General features: G+C 43.1%; 2 protein-coding genes and 2 pseudogenes across 9 annotated transcripts in view; 1 reads left to right on the top strand and 3 right to left on the bottom strand.

Moving 5' to 3' along the window:
* NSUN6 (NOP2/Sun RNA methyltransferase 6) overlaps positions 1 to 1918 on the bottom strand; it is a 31727-nt gene extending 29809 nt beyond the window's left edge. For both annotated transcript variants that reach the window (XM_072955195.1, XM_072955196.1), the window contains exon 1: positions 1438 to 1918. In XM_072955195.1, coding sequence (XP_072811296.1) covers positions 1438 to 1512 — 75 coding nt within the window. In that variant the 5' untranslated portion in view covers positions 1513 to 1918. The remainder of the gene's footprint in view (positions 1 to 1437) is intronic.
* Positions 1763 to 6795, top strand: LOC102535595 (cilia- and flagella-associated protein 157-like; annotated as a pseudogene).
* Positions 6796 to 7372: 577 nt separating this feature from the next.
* Positions 7373 to 8493, bottom strand: LOC102535848 (peptidyl-tRNA hydrolase-like; annotated as a pseudogene).
* Positions 8494 to 8828: 335 nt separating this feature from the next.
* The window catches only part of ANKRD26 (ankyrin repeat domain containing 26), a 73247-nt gene continuing 64945 nt past the window's right edge, over positions 8829 to 17130 (bottom strand). For all 7 annotated transcript variants that reach the window (XM_031676446.2, XM_031676449.2, XM_031676447.2 and 4 more), the window contains 3 exons: positions 16512 to 16740; positions 10226 to 10271; positions 8829 to 9071 (listed from right to left, as the gene is read on the bottom strand). In XM_031676446.2, the coding sequence (XP_031532306.2) occupies positions 8938 to 9071; positions 10226 to 10271; positions 16512 to 16740 (409 nt within the window). In that variant the 3' untranslated portion in view covers positions 8829 to 8937. The remainder of the gene's footprint in view (positions 9072 to 10225; positions 10272 to 16511; positions 16741 to 17130) is intronic.

Genomic DNA, 17130 nt, shown 5'->3' with positions numbered 1-17130 from the left:
AACTGAAACTTTTCAAGATACATTTCCCACCATCTTTTGTCATCTTTGACTATACCCTGCCTCACAGAAGCTTCATAAACCACTTGCCAGCCTAATAATCCACTAGCCTAAAAATATTAGTATTTTCTCAAAGTTTAAACTAAGTATTCTGTTACCTTTGATACTTTTTACAAAGGGATGGTTTTTCTTTTTGTAAAATCATATAGTTAGTGGGTTTGAGGCAGAGGTGATGTCAAAGAAAGACATTTGAATCTTCTTTTATAAAACAATGTTAACCATTTTAAAAATCGCTGGGAGAAAAACTGACAAATGCCTTTTTCTCTTAATACACTCCTTACATAGTAAATTCTTTGAAATTAGGAAGATAGTTTCTCTTTCCATACTCTCTTGTCCCTCAACATAATCTTTGGAAATAAAATGTAGAAATCGAATCTAAGTCATGACTTCACCAACATCTTTAAAAATTAGCCAACGTTTAAGGGGCTTTACTTTGAACAGAAAACAAAAGATTTGGAAAATACAGAGTTGCTTACAGGCAGGACAGTAAAGTGGAAAGAGCACAGGCTTGGCAATCAAAGACAATCAACTTTCACCGAAGACTTCTGTGCTTGGCACTGCTCGCAGCACACAGAATGAGTATTTGTTGAGGGTTTATTATGAGCTAAAACGATGCCAGGTGCTCGCACTTACAATACCTTAAAACAACCTTGTAAGTTAAATATAGCTAACAGTCCTCCAATTTCACAGAAAAGGAAATCAAGGTTAAGGGATGTGAAGTAATTGACTCAAAGGACTGGACTGCAAACCAGGGACTTGGGACTCCAAATGTGTTCCTTTGCTCATTGTCCCTGAGCTCTTCACCTTCAGATCAATACTGTCTCATGATAGGGGTATCAATTTCAGTCAGTGACATGGCTCTTTAGACCCTCAGTCCTCTCACCTGCAAAAAGGGGGAGGAAATCCCCACGAGAAAATGACTGCTAAGATCAGAAAGTAAAGGTCTGCACATCACCTAGCACAACTGCATTTACGCAGCACTCAATAAAGTCTATCATCTCTTTCACCTTAGTTTCAGGTGAAGTGCTGTAAGACTACAAGTGTTTGTTCTCTCCGGGGCTTAAATTCTCAAAGACAGGGATCTTTTCTTGTGCATCCTTGTAACCTCTTCAGTGCCATGCCTACTGCCAGGCACACAACTGCTTTTCCCACTCCCTTCTTTCCCATTCCTAAGTGTTACAGCAGATACCTCATTCACCTCTTACCTTGGAAGGCATTAATTAAATACCGGCAGAAAGACATTACTATTCATTTTACATTCGGAAAGTAAGAAACAAAGATTGCAAACATTAGACTTCCTTTTAGACTTTTTCTATTTCTCTAGATTGTATAAATATTAGAATTTTTGCTAATCACATATAACGTGTATATCTGACCTACCTCCTTATTCATGAAGCCCGCTTTGAGATAGTTTTCAACCTCAAGCCTCAAAGATATTTTAGGGAAAACAGACATCTTCCTGTTGCTTATTTCTCCTCCTTCAGAAGTGCTGGAAAACGGTGGGTTTTCTTTCCGAATTAAAGTGAGCGTCTGGACAAGGAATAACCACCCACAACGTGCCGGGACCACCCGACGCCCAGGAAACACGCGCCGCTCACGCCGAGCGAGGACCGTGCACTCAGCCGGTTCAGCGCGGCTTCCCCGCCTCCACCACCCCTGTCCTAGGTCCTTCCTTTGCGACGCTCACGGAAACCACCGCGAGACAATGCCACTCAAGTCGCAGGGAAAGAAAAAAGAAAAAAAAAAACCGTGAGGAGTGAAACCGTTGCGAACTGGAAACCAGACTGGAATCAACTCAGTCACACTCAACCTTAAGTCTGCGTTTCCAAACCCTCAGCCCCGTTTCTCGGCAGAAAGACGCTTCCGGATCACGCCATTTCCGGCGACGGGTTCCACCCCTCCCTCCCCGCCCACCAATCCGCAGCCGTGAACCGCCTCTGCGTCACGTCCTCGGGGTTTCTGAGCTCCGCCCCTCGCGCCTCCACTGGCAGCGGCCCGGGTGGCGAGGCCGGCGGGGTGCTCTCAGGGAGGGAGGGGTAGCTGCCCGGGGCGTGCAAAGACGAGCGTTTGGGCGGATCTGGGCAGGGTTGAGTGTTTCTGGTCTGAACAAGGTGAGGGCTCAGTCGGTTTACCTGCCAGTTGACCTCCAAAGAAAGGGTGAAACCAGAGTTTATTTGTACCTGTTGGCCACTCTGATTTCATGAAATCACCTCAGCGCTCTTAGCCTCGCAGGTCTGACTTCAGTTATGAATAAACAGCATTACTGACATTTTCAAAAGCTGGTTTCGTGGTGTGTTAATAGCCATGAGTGCTCGGGTAAAACTAGAACGCCCGGGTAGTTTTTACAATTAGCTGAATAAGGCCAACAGTTTCCTGTGTAGGAGCTGATTTATACGCTCCGGACCCTTAGCTAATCTTTTCGCAGTTGCAAATGAGGAAAGATTCACAGGGGGAAGGTAACCTAATGAAAGTCATGTAATTTTCTGATAGAATAGGAAACTAAAAATAATTGTCTCGTGACTTAGTGTTTTTTGTAGCACACTGTGGTCCTTAACACAACTGTAGGAGAAGTTTTTTCCTAAGTCTTTTTCTCTTTAAATCTCACACGGAGATGTTTTTAAAAGTATATCTATTTTCTATGATCACCAACCAGGTTCTGTAGAAAGTGTTTTATCTTGCAGACATTATGCCACACAATCACCCTGCAGGACAGTTATCATCATCTCTTTCACAGACGAGTAAAACAAAGCTCCCAGAGCCAAAATAATTCTCCACGGCCTCACAAGAAAGTCAGGATAAAGACTATAGCCACCTAGATTCCAAAGCCAATACTCTGTCTTTCTACCATGGCAAATTTCCTCAATAAGTAAACTCATGGGATTCTTCTTGGCTCAGTCACCTAAAAGTGATCAGGAAAATGTGTAGACCCAGTGTTTCCAACGGAATTTTTGCAGCCTTAAGATTGTGACTCTACCACCAATAATGTTTGGAATCTGTATTGAGGAGGTAAGGGAGAGGAAAGAAGTCGAACTAGATTGTAAACTCTGAGAATGTAGAGATTTTACCTCACCGGGGCATACTCAGTGCCTAACACATAAGAGGCACTCAAATACTGAATGGCTAGATGAACAGGTGGATGGACAGCTCTGTAAATTAGACGAAGTGCTGGTAAAGCATATGTTTGCTGGAAATCGGTTCACTAGTTCAGCACACGTGAGCAGTGCCAGGACATTTAGACTGTCCTTGGCTAAACATTGTAGTGACAGTTTTGTTGATGAAGAGGCCTCCTGGTGTTCTAAATTGGTCCACATTACAAATCTGAAGTTGGCATAGTGAATACATACTGTCTAAGCAAAGGAAGAGCCCTACAGAAATACACCCATACAAGGATCATTTAGGTTCTGTGTTCTCTGGGGTGATGTGGCCCTCAACATTGTAGAAGCAAAAATAACTTTAGATATAATCATATCATCTTAATCTCAGTTTGTGATGCTCCAAAGCTTACCTTTAACCCCACCCCAAACAAAACAAAACAAAACAACCCTATTCCTCAGTACGTTCATGAAGTAAACCCAACAGGATTAGGAAAAATTCTAGAACGGCTGGAAATCTACCAGCCACAACTCATCTGGGGAGTAACCAACTAGACTAAAATCACAGTGAACATAATTTTAAAGATTCAGGAGAGTTGTTTTTGTTTAGTTTTGTTCCTGTTGGGAAGAACATGCTGTCCCTGGACTCTTGGTTCAAGCCGTGCAGGCAGTTTATCATAGTTAACTAAGTAATAAATTGAATTCAATTCCAGCTGTATCCAAAATTTCCAAGTATTATCCAAAGTTAGCTTATAATAGTTCCTTCTAAGGAATATTAGATAAATGTAGTTTTTAAAAATTTTTTAATTCCCTAGTTGACTTTTTTTTATCCTCCTGAAACTAGGACTTGAAATGTCCCTTTAAGCCTCTATTTACAGAAACACAGACTCATTTATATTTATGGGCCAATTGATACTCAGGAAAGTTAAACTAATTTGCATAGGCTCAGTACATACCTCCTCTATATGGGAGGTTAAAACTTGCGTTTAATAACGGGTAGTTGAAGGACGCTGTCTCACATGTAAGTCTTTTTTTTTTCCTTTGCCACTTTTTGTGGCTTAAATTATATTTATTTAATAGGCAACAATACATTGATATTGTCCAAAATTCCAAAGGTACAAAGGATCTACAGTAAAAACCTCCTGACTGTGCCCCCGGCCCTTGGGGTATAGAGCATAAAAGGGCCCTTGGTGCTCTGGAGACCCCCACATAGGCAGGGGGTGCCTGAGGCCTGTGCCCACCCCCCACCCCCCCACTCCCACCCACCCGGATTGGACTGAGGGAGGAGATCATCTAGTGTGTGAACTTGGTGGCTTCCGAGTTCCACAAGCTGGCCACGAACCAGATGTGGGACACGACGAAGCGGGCCATCGTGGAGAACAACACGGTGACCCTACAGCTGGCCAGGGTATCATGGCGAGGCATGCAGCTGCTGCAGGAGAATGAGCGGCTCAGGGACACCCAGGACAACTTGTGCAAACAGCTGGAGCTGCTCGAGAACTCCCAGAAGGTCATGGCCAGGCACAGCAAAGGCCACCAGAAGGTGCGCCCTCTAGGCCCTCATCACGGGGTGTTTGGCACCGAAGGCAGGAGGGAACCCTAGTGGCCCTGCCCTTGAGGCAAATACAGTCCAGCAGGGGTGGATCAGAATCACGATGGAGGCTGGCAAGATGGACTCCAGGGGTGAGCACAGACAGAATTGCAGGGAGAGGCCCTATTAGCCTGGCTCCTGACGTTCTGGAGCAGCTTTTCTTCCTATACCCAGTGTTACCCTCATTATTTTGTAACCTTCCAACTCCTGATCACCCATGGGTTTTTTGTGTCAGACTATGTAATTGTAACCATACCTCTGGTTCCCATTAAAAACCATCATTTTAGTTAAAAAAAAAAAAAGAATCACGAGGGAGGCAGCAGCAAGGGAATGGGGCCCTCCCTGTGGGGGCTCTGGCCACATCTCTGGTTTATATTTGGTCTAAAGCCCCCATAACTGGTTGACGTGGGACCCAACTCTGGGGACCCAGCTGCTGCTAGAGAGACGCCGGGTTCCCAGGGCCTTGGCTGGCCTCTCTGTCCAGCAGGGCGAGCCCTCACTGAGTCCGGAGCTGGCGGAATGGGGCTGGCTGAGGGTTGATGGCAAGCCCAGGCCCCGGCCAACCTGCCACACTGCAGATCATCCTCATGCTGACGGAGAACTGCGGCGAGCAGCAGCAGGGCACGGCGGAGGCCGAGCGGCTGCGCCTCCTGCTGAGCCAACAGGAGCAGGGCCTCCTGCAGCTGCAGAAGGACAACCAGGCACTGAGGTGCAGCCTGCGGAAGGGCGAGCGGCGGGAGCAGGTGGGAACCCATCCCTTCACGGCCGCACAACACGGGCCAGCGACTTCCCCTCTCTGGAGGGGCCTTGCGGCTTCACCTGTCAAACAGGCTGAGGTCTGGGGCTGGTGAGGGCCCCTGTGGGCTGGAGAGAAAAGGCAGGGCCCATCGCCCTAGAACAGGGAGGTGGCTGACTTGTCCCAGTCCCGGGCCCAGGAGCCAGAGAGACCAGCTGAACCTACAGCTGGAGCAGCAGCAGGCCGAGGTGCAGCAGCAGCAGCAGCAACAGCAACAGCTGACAGAAGAGCAGAAGGTTCGGGCAAGCCTGGAGAAGGCCCTGGCCAGGCCACCTCCTTCCTCCGGGACGTTATGCAGGTGAACTGGAAGGGGGTGAAAGCGGAGGGCGGGCGGGCGGGGGTGAGCCAAGGACAGAAACTGCTCAGAGGTAACTGGGCCACTCAGAGACGGCCAGGCCCGAGGCCCCATCTTTCCCCTGAGAGACTCCTGGCACGTCTGTCTTTTTCTGATTCTGCACTTCAGGGGTCCCTTCAAAGTCTCAAAGGAGCTGGATGGAGTCCTCTGAGGCCCTGGAAGGCCTCGGGCCTCAGTCTTCTCATTAGGAGAATGGGTATCCCACCATAGCCAGCAAACACTTTGAGAAAACAGGCACTGGGGTTAGGGTCTCCCAGAGGTGGGTGCTGGGACCTGACTTAAAGACCTGGCCCCATGGGCCCACCCCTACCGGCAGATGCAGCCAGACAAGGAGGATGGTGACTTTGATGTAGTGTTCCAGCTGCAGCGCAAGGAGATGCTGCAGCAGCTGCTGGTGATGCTCAGCTCAGCCATGGTCCTGAGCCCCAGATGGCTGTGTGTTCCCATCGGGGGAGCCAGCCCTGTGGCCCGCACAAGGAGAGGTGACTGAGTGACCCTGTGTGACTTCAGAGGAAGCAGCTGTGGGACTTGTCCAAGGGCTGTCCTCAGCTGAGCCTGGGCTGGAAATTTGGTGACTGAGTGACCCTGTGTGACTTCAGAGGAAGCAGCTGTGGGACTTGTCCAAGGGCTATCCTCAGCTGAGCCTGGGCTGGAAATTTGGATCCTCAGAGCCTCTCTGAATCTCAGCTCCTCCATCTGTGAAATGGAGGCGATAACACCACCCTCCCTCTGCAGACGGTCCAGGACCCAGCCACTCAAGACCGGGTCTCTGCTGCAGCAGCTGTCCAGCATCACACCCTACCAGCTTGGGGACCTGGGCCTGGTGCCTGGATGGATCCACATCCCACCCAACCCTGAGGACCTCAGGCTGCTCTTACACACCACCCATGTGGGAAACTTATAGGCACATGGTAGCCTTGAGGTGAGGGTGCCAGGGGCCCCAGGGACAGCAAGATGGCAACCCTGGGTGCTATACCATGCTGTGGCTGTGTGGCCTTGGGGATGTGGCTGGACCTCTCTAAGCCTCCATTTTCCCATCTGTAAAATGGGCTGAAGAAAGGTGTTCCAAGACCTCAGTGGGCTAAGACATGCTCACACATCCTCTGGAAGAGGGGCTTGCTGGACCCTGTGGGCCCCTCCTCCGGAGGCAGGGGAGTGGTGGGAACGCCCTGAGGAGGCCTCAGCTTCCAAGTGGGTACCTTTAATTTTACAGATTCACATCTCTGGTTCTCCAAAAAGGTTCAAAAAGTGTAGTCTTCCTGAAGTTTCCCTACTTTCTAAGTAGGACACAGAGAGACCAACCTCCTCTCCTAGAAATGGACCATTCCCACTATAGTTGCTCCCTTCAGTCCACAGGTGGCCTGGGGGCAGCCCAGAGAAGAGTTATATAAAAACAGATACCACAGGTCAGCGTGGCACGTCTGTGGATGTGGCTGGGCATGTGGGCACAACAGGCAGGCAGGCAGCTAGGTCCACTGGCATCAGGGGCCCAGCGAAGGCCCCTGGCTCCTCTCACAGATGTGGTCCAGGAGCAGGTCAGCAGCGCGCTCCAGCAATGGAGGCAGCAGCTCCTGCTCGGCTGGGGAGAAGCGGCCCAGCACATGGGCCTGCACTGCATCTGGGTGTGTCGGGCACCCAATGCCCACCCACAGCCGTGCCATTGCCTGTTGGGGAGCCAGAGGGGCCCAGGGAGCTTTGATGAGGAATGTTGGGGGCCCTGTACTGGCCCACTCAACTCAGTGCCGGACAGAGGGGCAGCCTCACATTGGAGTTGAGACAGCTAATACAGGAACGGACTCCACTGTGGCCCCTGGCGCTTCCTCCCAACTTCAGAGCCTGTTTCCCCAGCGGCTTGTCCAGCTCATCACGTACCAGGCAGACCTCCTCAGCAGTCAGCCCAAACAGCTCCGCGGCCCGGGCCACGCTGTGCCCGTTGATGTTCATGAGCCGCCGTGGCCAGAGGAGGACCAGCTGGGCATCACGGAGTGAGGCCAGGGTGAGGTCGGTGGCACAGTGCCGGTCACGCGCCCAACTCTCTGCCACACCCAGCCGCCGCGCCAGCTGCCCCAGCGCTGCCATGCCCATGCTGTGCCGTGTGCCAGGCATTCCAGGGTTCCCCAGCCCGACCACCTGCAGGTGGCACTGGGGAAACTGAAGCCCGGTAACTCTACCCATCCTCTATCTCACAGCGGCCTCCGGGGCCCAAAGCAGAGGAAAGTAAACGGAAAGCTGGGCTGGAGTGTGTTAGGGGCTCCAAGAGCGGGCCAGGAAACCTCGGAGACTCCAGAGGGCCGAATGGAAATTGGGGCCCAGCAGGGTGGAAGGGCAGGGCGCCCCAGTGTAGGAACGGAGTTCCTGGATGTTTGGAAGCCCACTGAAGCACTAGACCCATTTCTAGATAAGAAAACTGAGACAAGAAACTGGGGGGACTTTGCCAAGGAAACAATGGCAAAACTGGAGCTAGGACCGGGGAGCCCCTACGCCATCCCCAATTCCACTCACCAGCCACCGCTTCCCCGGGGGCCGGGGCTCCAAAATGCATCGGCTCATGGCCCTCCCTACTCAGCCACAGTCCCGTGCGCGAGAAGCCTGGCTGCCCCATGCTGCCCCTCTCACACGTAAGTCTTAAAGTGTCTTTGAACCATATACAAACCTGGGAGGACATCATACGCTCCTCCTTGTAAAGGTAACAAAATAGTTTGGCGTCTTAAAAGGCCACACTGCCAGGGTTAAAATCTATCACTTGACTTAAGTCACAGTCTTTTCAAGTATTAATGACAAGTTTGGTGGTTGGGTGTTGCCTAAACAGCTGAGATCTGGGCTCAGTTTGAGTATGTAATCTCAACAGTGCTGGGTTTTATTCCCAAAATCCGCTTAAAAGTTAGTGAGATGCAGAGAAATGTAGTTTAAAATACTAAATAAATTTAATCATGCACATATAATACAAAAATATTTTCCTTTAATAAACATTGTCAATGTCTTAATGGGAAATAACTAAAATGTTATAGACAAACAGCCCAGCAGATAAATTTTTAGTATTTACTTTTTAGATCATATACTTTTTCTTCAAAATCTGCACATATTCTTGACGTGCTTTCAAAACCAGATCTTGATTTAGATTTGAGTCATCCGTAGATCCTAGAAGAGCTCCATAGGATCCAGATTCAAATTCAGCAGCAGCTGGAAAGAAAATGAAAGAATTAGATTCTTTATCTAAAATATTTCATAGGTAACGAAATTAAGTTAGTTTAAAACAAAAGGTGAGACCTTTCTAAGTATTAAGGAGAATGAAAAATATCTACATACGACTACAACACAAAACACAAGATTACTACTCTAGACTTTGCCCATGGTTGCAAGTTGAATTAACTGCTTTTGTGGCTAAGGATCAGAGCTCCTGGTTTTCTCATTCTTCATTCATTTACTCAGCAACCATGTGCTAAGGCACTGTGACAAGCACTGGAATCACAAGATGAAGATGACACAGTCCACCCTGGAAAATCATGTACCATAAATTGGAAAAATAGATGAACAGGCAATTTCCGTACAGAGTCATAAATGCCATGACAGGTATAAAAGAGACCACAATTAGAACACTCAGAAGGAACGTTCAGCTTTGTGTCAATACTGTCCCCTTTTGGTGGCCGTGATATGTAAGCAGAAACCTGAAGGAGGAGGAGAAAATGTGGGAGGGAGAGGCAGGAAGCAAACACAAAGAGCAGAGGCAGGAAGGGCGCCTGTGGAGCTGGAAGCAGTCTGATCAGATGCTGGAGCAGAGGGGCAGAGCAGGGGAATAAAGAGATAGAGCTGAACACTTTGGCAGGAGCCAAACTTATGTGGGTGTTTTTCTCCCAAGCTAAGGAATTTGGATTTTTTTCCTGAGGGCAAAGTGTTATCCAGTGACAAAGTCAATGACAGGAAATTTAATTGTCATCCACCAGGTGACAGCTACATGAACTGTGATTGCTTGAGTCTGGGGTCTTTGGCCTCAGTCACTACCAGTAGCTTGAGAAGCTGATGACCTCCATGCTTTCTGAGAACAGGTCTGTGTGCAGGTGACAGGCCCACAGGGACAGCAGGAGAGGAAGGGTACAGCCAGGAATAGAGAACACAGACTTCTTTTTTAAAGCTATGGATCATGATGAAGAAATGAGGAATTAAGCATATATTTCATTATGAGTGGATATGCTTTCACATTTTTCATTAGACACATATAAGAAAAAAATTTAACATAGTATCTGTTATTCAAACAATGGAAATAGATACCACTTACTATTTACAGTTTATTTCAGAAATCAATGTCTAAATTTGATTCATAAATTTTCACAACATACCTTCTTCTAGTTCTCTAGTTATATTCTTTTCCAACTCCTCCCGCATCTGAAATAAGTCAAATATTATTTATAATGTTTAAGTTAAGCAAGAGACATTATCACAGGAATGAGAGCTAGCTTATGAAATATGGCCTTTAAATAATACTTTTAGAGACTAGACCTAACTTGGGGACTGCTTAAATAGAAAAATAATCACATGAATAAAATAAAATAAATTCCTACTTATTTTGATTTTAGATCATTGAGAACATATATATGTAATGCTATTTAGATTCATCTGATGAAAAGTACAATAAATATTGGCTTACTGAATACACATAATTTCAGAGAGTGATATTTGATCTTAATGGTAAAAAAAAAAAAGTTTAAGCAATCCAAGTCATGTTTACACTGAATGCATTACTTTGCAATTCTTAGAAAAAGTGCCCTTTATAAAAGTTTTTTTACTTTAATGGATTTTTCCCTAAAATGAGCTGTCCATTCTGCTTTTATAAAACTAAAATTTTAAGGTCTGTTCTACGCTAATAATTTTTTCAGCACAGAATCTTAAATACATAAAATGAAGAAAGTGGGTCTCTTGTAATGTCATGTGAAAATTCTACCGGCAAAAAATTAAACAATGTATTTTGCTCTCTGTATATGACTAAAACATTTACTTCAGAAAATCTGCTTGAAGAAAGGAAAAAGAGAGGCTAGCGCCAGTTTCCAAACTTGGTTTTTGATTCCCGACTTTCTAGAGTTAGAAACAAGGAAAACAATACATAATTCTTTACCTATAACTTTGTTTCCATTCTAGAAGTTAGGGCCAACTCTTTGAAACTTGACCAATTACAGTTACCTACTTCATTATGAAATGTGTGGGGGACATTTCAAACTACAAGTGTCCCCATCTAGAGTGTTCTTCTAAAAATCTTTCTTATAAAAGGTATCTTCTCACCAAACAGAGTCTAAAATAGTATACTTAACAGAACAAACACTGTGGTGATAACAATAACATGATAGTCAAGGCCTCTGTAAACTTGGGATGCAAAGACAAAATTTTTGGCTAACATTTCCCAGTATTTTGGATTGTTTTCCATTAACACTTTTCTGACAAGAGCATTCTAGAGAGGCCTTATACAATGAATAATATGACAACAGTACCAGACAGGTCTTATGAAGTGAATAACTCCTAACAGATGAAGGGAGAAGCCTTTACTGAAATAATTTCATATAACCATTAATAAACACTATGCAAAAGGTAGATCACATTTTTTACATGAGTTGAATGTAAGATTACTATCTTTTCTCCCACAAAGCTCTTTTCCTAAATAGCTACTTCTCGGACCTTTATGTTTATTTCTAGGTGAGGACTATGTCCTGATGGTGGAAGTAGTCTGAAGTCCAACATTAATAAGGAGAATGCATCTGCAGTTTTACTTAAACTTTTCCATTTACCAAAAACATAGAAAGGTGAGAAAATTATACACAGGAAGACAATGTATCAGCAAGTTTTAATTCTAATGATTTGTAATTAGGAGGATTCTCTCATAACTGGCAGTTTGCAGACTATGTCCCATAGAAATGGAAGGTCCCACTGGGGACACTGCAGGATTGAGGGACAGAGAAGTCACAGCTTCAGAGTCTCCATTGTTCCTTTACCTCAACAGCTCTACTTGTCTCTGTTTTATATAATACAGTTTCATGGGGGGAAAAATGTTTTCTGAAAAGGTTCTTTTCTTTGAATAAAAATGTTTCAATTGTCTTTCTTTGAAAAAAAATTTTAAGGTATGAAAATCATTGATTTAGTCAAAGTCTCTAATTTTACACAAAAGGTAACAGGCTGAGAGAGACTAGCTTTCCTGAGGTCACAAAGCCAATGGTCTTCTTAGTCTAGAGTTCTATGCCAGCTACTTTCCTCGTATTAAGGGAAAACACATAAACTATAGTTTAACTATAACTGAGAGAAAATGAATATATAAAACTTTGTCATGTAGCTCAATAATATTTGAGGCATGAGACATGAAATAGTAGCTTTATAACCAAAATACACATTTTAAAGGCATGGACAAGAATAAAGGGACCAAAGTTTAGTATCATGACTCCTATTAGTAGCAGTCAATATACTCAGTTTATAAAGCAGAAAATTTTTCAACCACAGGACAGGGAACCTGAACGAGAAAAATTTTAGTTGAATCAAGAAAGCTGAAATTGAGGAGATTCTTCCTTAAAAGAATATTCGTTTCCTCCAAATAAAACTCAGTTTACCAGAATCAGTCAACAAACAAATTTAAGTTATTTTGTGGGTTATTTCTAGCAAAATTTAAAACACAAAACAGATTTCTCTTTATCCTCTAGCATACCTCTATCCAATCTCTCATCATTAGTTGGTATGTACAAAAGACAAGAGCTTAATCTCAATTTAAATCTGGTCAGAATTTACAGGTGAACTTCATTTCTTTGGGCTCAAGCTTCCACGTGAGGACTGTCACTCCCTTTGCCCTCCCCCAACCGCTGAATCTGGGAGAAGGGACTAAGAAGTGAATCTCCTCCTTGGAAAGCTGTGTCTGCCCACAGCCTGGTGAACCGGGGTCTGCAGTTGGCAGAGCCCTGGGTGGGGGTCAGGCACCTGCTTCCTACCCTCAGCCTGCCTGAAGCACCTTGTTGGGATGAAGGATTCAGACCCCACTGTGGCTGCACATCTAAAGCACATCCTCCAATTCTTTCGGATGCTTTAGGACCTCACTGACTCAGGACTGCCTGACTCCTAGGTTCTGAACTCTGGAGGGGAAAAGAAGTGTCATTTGCCACCTTCCCCACCACAGTTCCAACAAGGAAGATGGCCAGACCACACCTGGAGAAACGTGTCTTTCTTCCCTGACTTTGTGATTAGTGCACATTGTTCAAAACAACCCCACTTTAAAGCAGGGAAAAGCTGAAAGGAACATTTTAGAGAAACATAGTGAAGCCAATGACAATACAAAGCACAACAAATACAGATAAATATTCATTCATTCAACCATAATGTATTACCATTCAATTATATTTGAGATCACAGTGGGGGAGGGTGTAGCTCAGTGGTAGAATGCATGCTGAGCACGCACAAGGCCTGGGGTCAATCCCCAGTACCTCCATTGAAAAAAAAAAAATGAGATCACAGGCTGGAAAATAATGTTGTCCTCGCTTAGGTCAGTTTGATAAAAATAGACTCACCACACATGTACACACACACGTTCACTTCCAAAGTTAATATATTTTCAGATTATTGATACTTTAAAGTTAAAATTTGGTATCATTCTTATTTTAAGTGTTATAAAAATAAGTACAACGATGGAAATGTAATACAATCAAGCCATTTAAACCACTTTGATTCATTATCCAATTGTAAATAGGTTAATGTATGAAGGAAATGACACTTGTCAGTTTGTAAATAGTAAACACATGTACGTGGCTGCAGAGAAAAGAAATGAGAAAGAATTTGTTGATCGAGGAGCTGAAAAATTAAGTACATTCAAAGAAGTGAATGAAAGAAAAAGAACTGGAAAAAGTTGAGCGATTATCTTTCAAAAGATAAAATGCCTCCTCATTTGTCCATTCAGACAAAATAAATGAGGGCAAGGGGGAGTCCACAGAGCAGAGAACTGATACCAGAAACAAGGTTACTGAACTCTGCCTCTGCCTTTTGAGAAATGTTCTTAACTACTGTGATAGTTCAATTAGAATTAAAATTCAGAGTGGATGTGCCCTGTCTTGGAAGGCTACTTTTAAAAGAAACATGACCAGATTCTGCTGAGACACATGCTGTGTCACGTAAAAAGTTAAAAAGTCTTAGGAATATTAATTGTTTTAGCTCTGGTGCACTGGTATAATCCCATTTTGAAAAAGGGCTGCTAAACTGAATGGACATTTGACAAATTTAAAAATTACTTAAATAAATCATTAGAAAATGTTCAAAAGTGTCAGTAACACACCAAAAGTCCAAAATCAATCAGTGTAAAATTTAATCTTCCTATTTAAAATAGATTTTGAATGACATTTATTAACTGTTTGTAGCCATGCATTGTGTTAGGCACAAAGATACTTAAAAGCTCTTGAGCATAAATCTTGAAAATAGAGAAATTTTATCTGTATAAAATTGTCTGGAATCAATTTTTAAGTTTTCAGTTTTTAGAAAAAAATTCTATATGCAAGAAAATCTAACAGTGATGTAACTGCCCAGGCTAATTGTAACTTTTTGTATTTTATACTAATATAACTAAATAATATGACTGAGTAAAACTGTAAAATTACTTCTGACATATAGGACAAAACATCCCAGAAATAAACTAGAATGTGAAATGAGGGTAAACATTAGCAAAACACATATGGTGGGGTCATCTGTTACCACTACAATGGTGTCAAGCAACAAGGCTGTACTTCACATAGTGGTGAGAGAGGTGATAAATCCAGGTGTTATGAGCGTGGAAAAAACTTGCTTCGACAACCAGCACGACTGAAATCACAGATTTAGAGCGATAATTTATTATAATTATTTTCCATCAAATTAGAAAAAAAGGCTGAGTGAGCTAGAACATCACAATAGGAACAGTCCAAACTGTTAAAATCTTGCAAATAAAGGAGAATGATAAATTCAATCCCAAAGCCATTTTTAACATTTTACTTTCTAGAATCACAGCTTAAAAGCTTTAGAAGTCTGTTGTTTCGTAAAGCCCCATCCCAAAACCCATCCCTTCCTGTCATTTTAAACAGTATGTTCACAGCTCTCATAGCACTATTTTATGTTTTCCTAGCAGAGATAATTACATCCCTAACAGTTCCAGAAGGCATTTTCTTTCTGTAAGCCTAAGAATTCTGTAAACAGTAACTGTATAACTCTTGTGAGGTGCTCTGTAGTGATGATGAAGACGTGTCTTTGCATCTGGATAGAGCAGTGCTTTTTAATCTCCCTTGCTAAATCTAGCATGATTTGGCCCCAAGGCCCCACAGAAGAACTACATGTACCTTGGAACTACAACACTGAATTTAAAATAAACTATTTTTCAATTTATCTAGAAGTACTAAAAAATAAACACCTCTTTCCTCCAAAAAAGTTAAAGGAAAAAATGTCCTCAGGAATTTTCTCTTGCATTTGCTTTTGTACTCACACACTTTCATTGTCATCTTGTAAAATGATACACTGACTGATATTTTTGGTGACAACTAATGAGAACATTTCAAGTTTGCATCACGCTTAGCAACTGACAGAAGGGTTTGCCATGCATTTCCTTTCTGCACCATGCAGTCCACTCTCACAACTCTGAAGCACTTAGACCCAACTTAGCTGCAACACTAAGAAACCCGAGCTTTTTTCTTCTATTTATTTTTTATTTTATTATCACATGAAGCCAAGTGAGGAAAAAACAGGTTGAGACCTCACTTAACAAGGGCCCATGCTACCTTTCTCTGCATAAGAAGATCATGAAAACACCTCAAACCATAAACCAACGTGCACTGACTTAAGTGGCTGTTTTAACAACAATGCTACACAATGGAAACTAGTTGTAATTTAAAGACTCCCTATCATTACCACGTCGGTATTTCTACAGGTGAGGGCAAGACAGAGACATAAGTGAACTTCATCTCAAAAATTTAAATATTTGCTTTACTTGACTATGTATTTAGAAATGTTATACAATTGCTCAGTAAGACATTTTATAACAATTAAAATAAAAATGCTGTAAGTAAAATAGCAATTAAGGATGTACTCTTACAGAAGAAAATCATAATTTTAAACTTAAAAACTTAATGTTTTTAGTGTTACAAGTTTATTGAATTCATAAAAAGAATTTACCTTGGATTCCTTTAAATAAAAAACATCTGTATGTGGTTAAGTATCTGGATTTCAATCATACACCTATGCTTAGGGGTAGAAAAACCAGGGTGCAGCAAAACTTGAAAATTACTATGAACCAATGCCAAACTGGAATCAATCAGAAACTAAGCTAAACATCAGAGAGTATATCTCTGGTTATTAGGTAATAATATTTAATTTCTAAAATAGAATTTAAATGCAACTTTTAAAGAAATTTAAAATTTGTCAGTTTAGTTGCATTTATTGAATAAAGTTAATGACAGGTATCTCTTAAAAATGAGAAACCCAGGGACTTAAAAAATTTATAAAATTTCCGTCTCCTTTGTTTATTCGCAAAATTATGGCTTTTACTTAGTGTGCATGAGTCAAATAAACAACTCAGAATTTCACCAAATTAAAAATAAGAATAATGTCAGAAATCTGAAACCCAAGGGAAAAAAAGATAATATAACTAACCTTGGCCAAGTAAGTCTCCATGCTGTTATCTGAAGGGCGTAGACTTGAGGTAGAAATCATTAAGTTTTCTCTTGGAGTAAGACTTCTATTGAGCACTAAACTATTATTAAAGTTTCCAACACAAGGCGGCTCGAGGACCGGCCTCGTATGAAGAGTGCTGAGTAAAGATTTGTTCTGCTGTTTCTCCACCAGAAGTTTAGTACTAATCTCAGCCAGACTCTCATTAGCCCTGTGAGGATTGCAAAACAAGAACTGCATTCATTTCATTTTTTCCTAAGTGATGTACATTTTTAAGTTTCCATAATAGTAAATGGATTGTCCCATTTAACTGTTTGACACTGAAAATACATCAGAGCAGAGCTACTATAAACAATTACAGTTTAAAACTGTCCTACAGAAGGACGTATGTGCCTGGGGTGGAGGGGGTCCTAAGCTAACAAGTACTTCAAAGTGGGGAGACTCAGAGATGGAGACACCTCAACAGGGGACCCCCCCCCTGCCTTCTGCACCAGCTCCATCTAGACATACTTACCCTCAGTAAACCAGTTTAGAGATAAAAAATAAACCATCCCTCAAAGCCATTTTCAAACATTTGCTTTCACCACCCTTATATACACTT

The sequence above is a fragment of the Vicugna pacos genome, chromosome 35 (genome assembly GCF_048564905.1).
Source record: "Vicugna pacos chromosome 35, VicPac4, whole genome shotgun sequence".
Taxonomy (NCBI): Eukaryota; Metazoa; Chordata; class Mammalia; order Artiodactyla; family Camelidae; genus Vicugna; species Vicugna pacos.
Note: the sequence above shows the minus strand (reverse complement) of the source record. Positions and strands in the feature narration are given on the sequence as shown.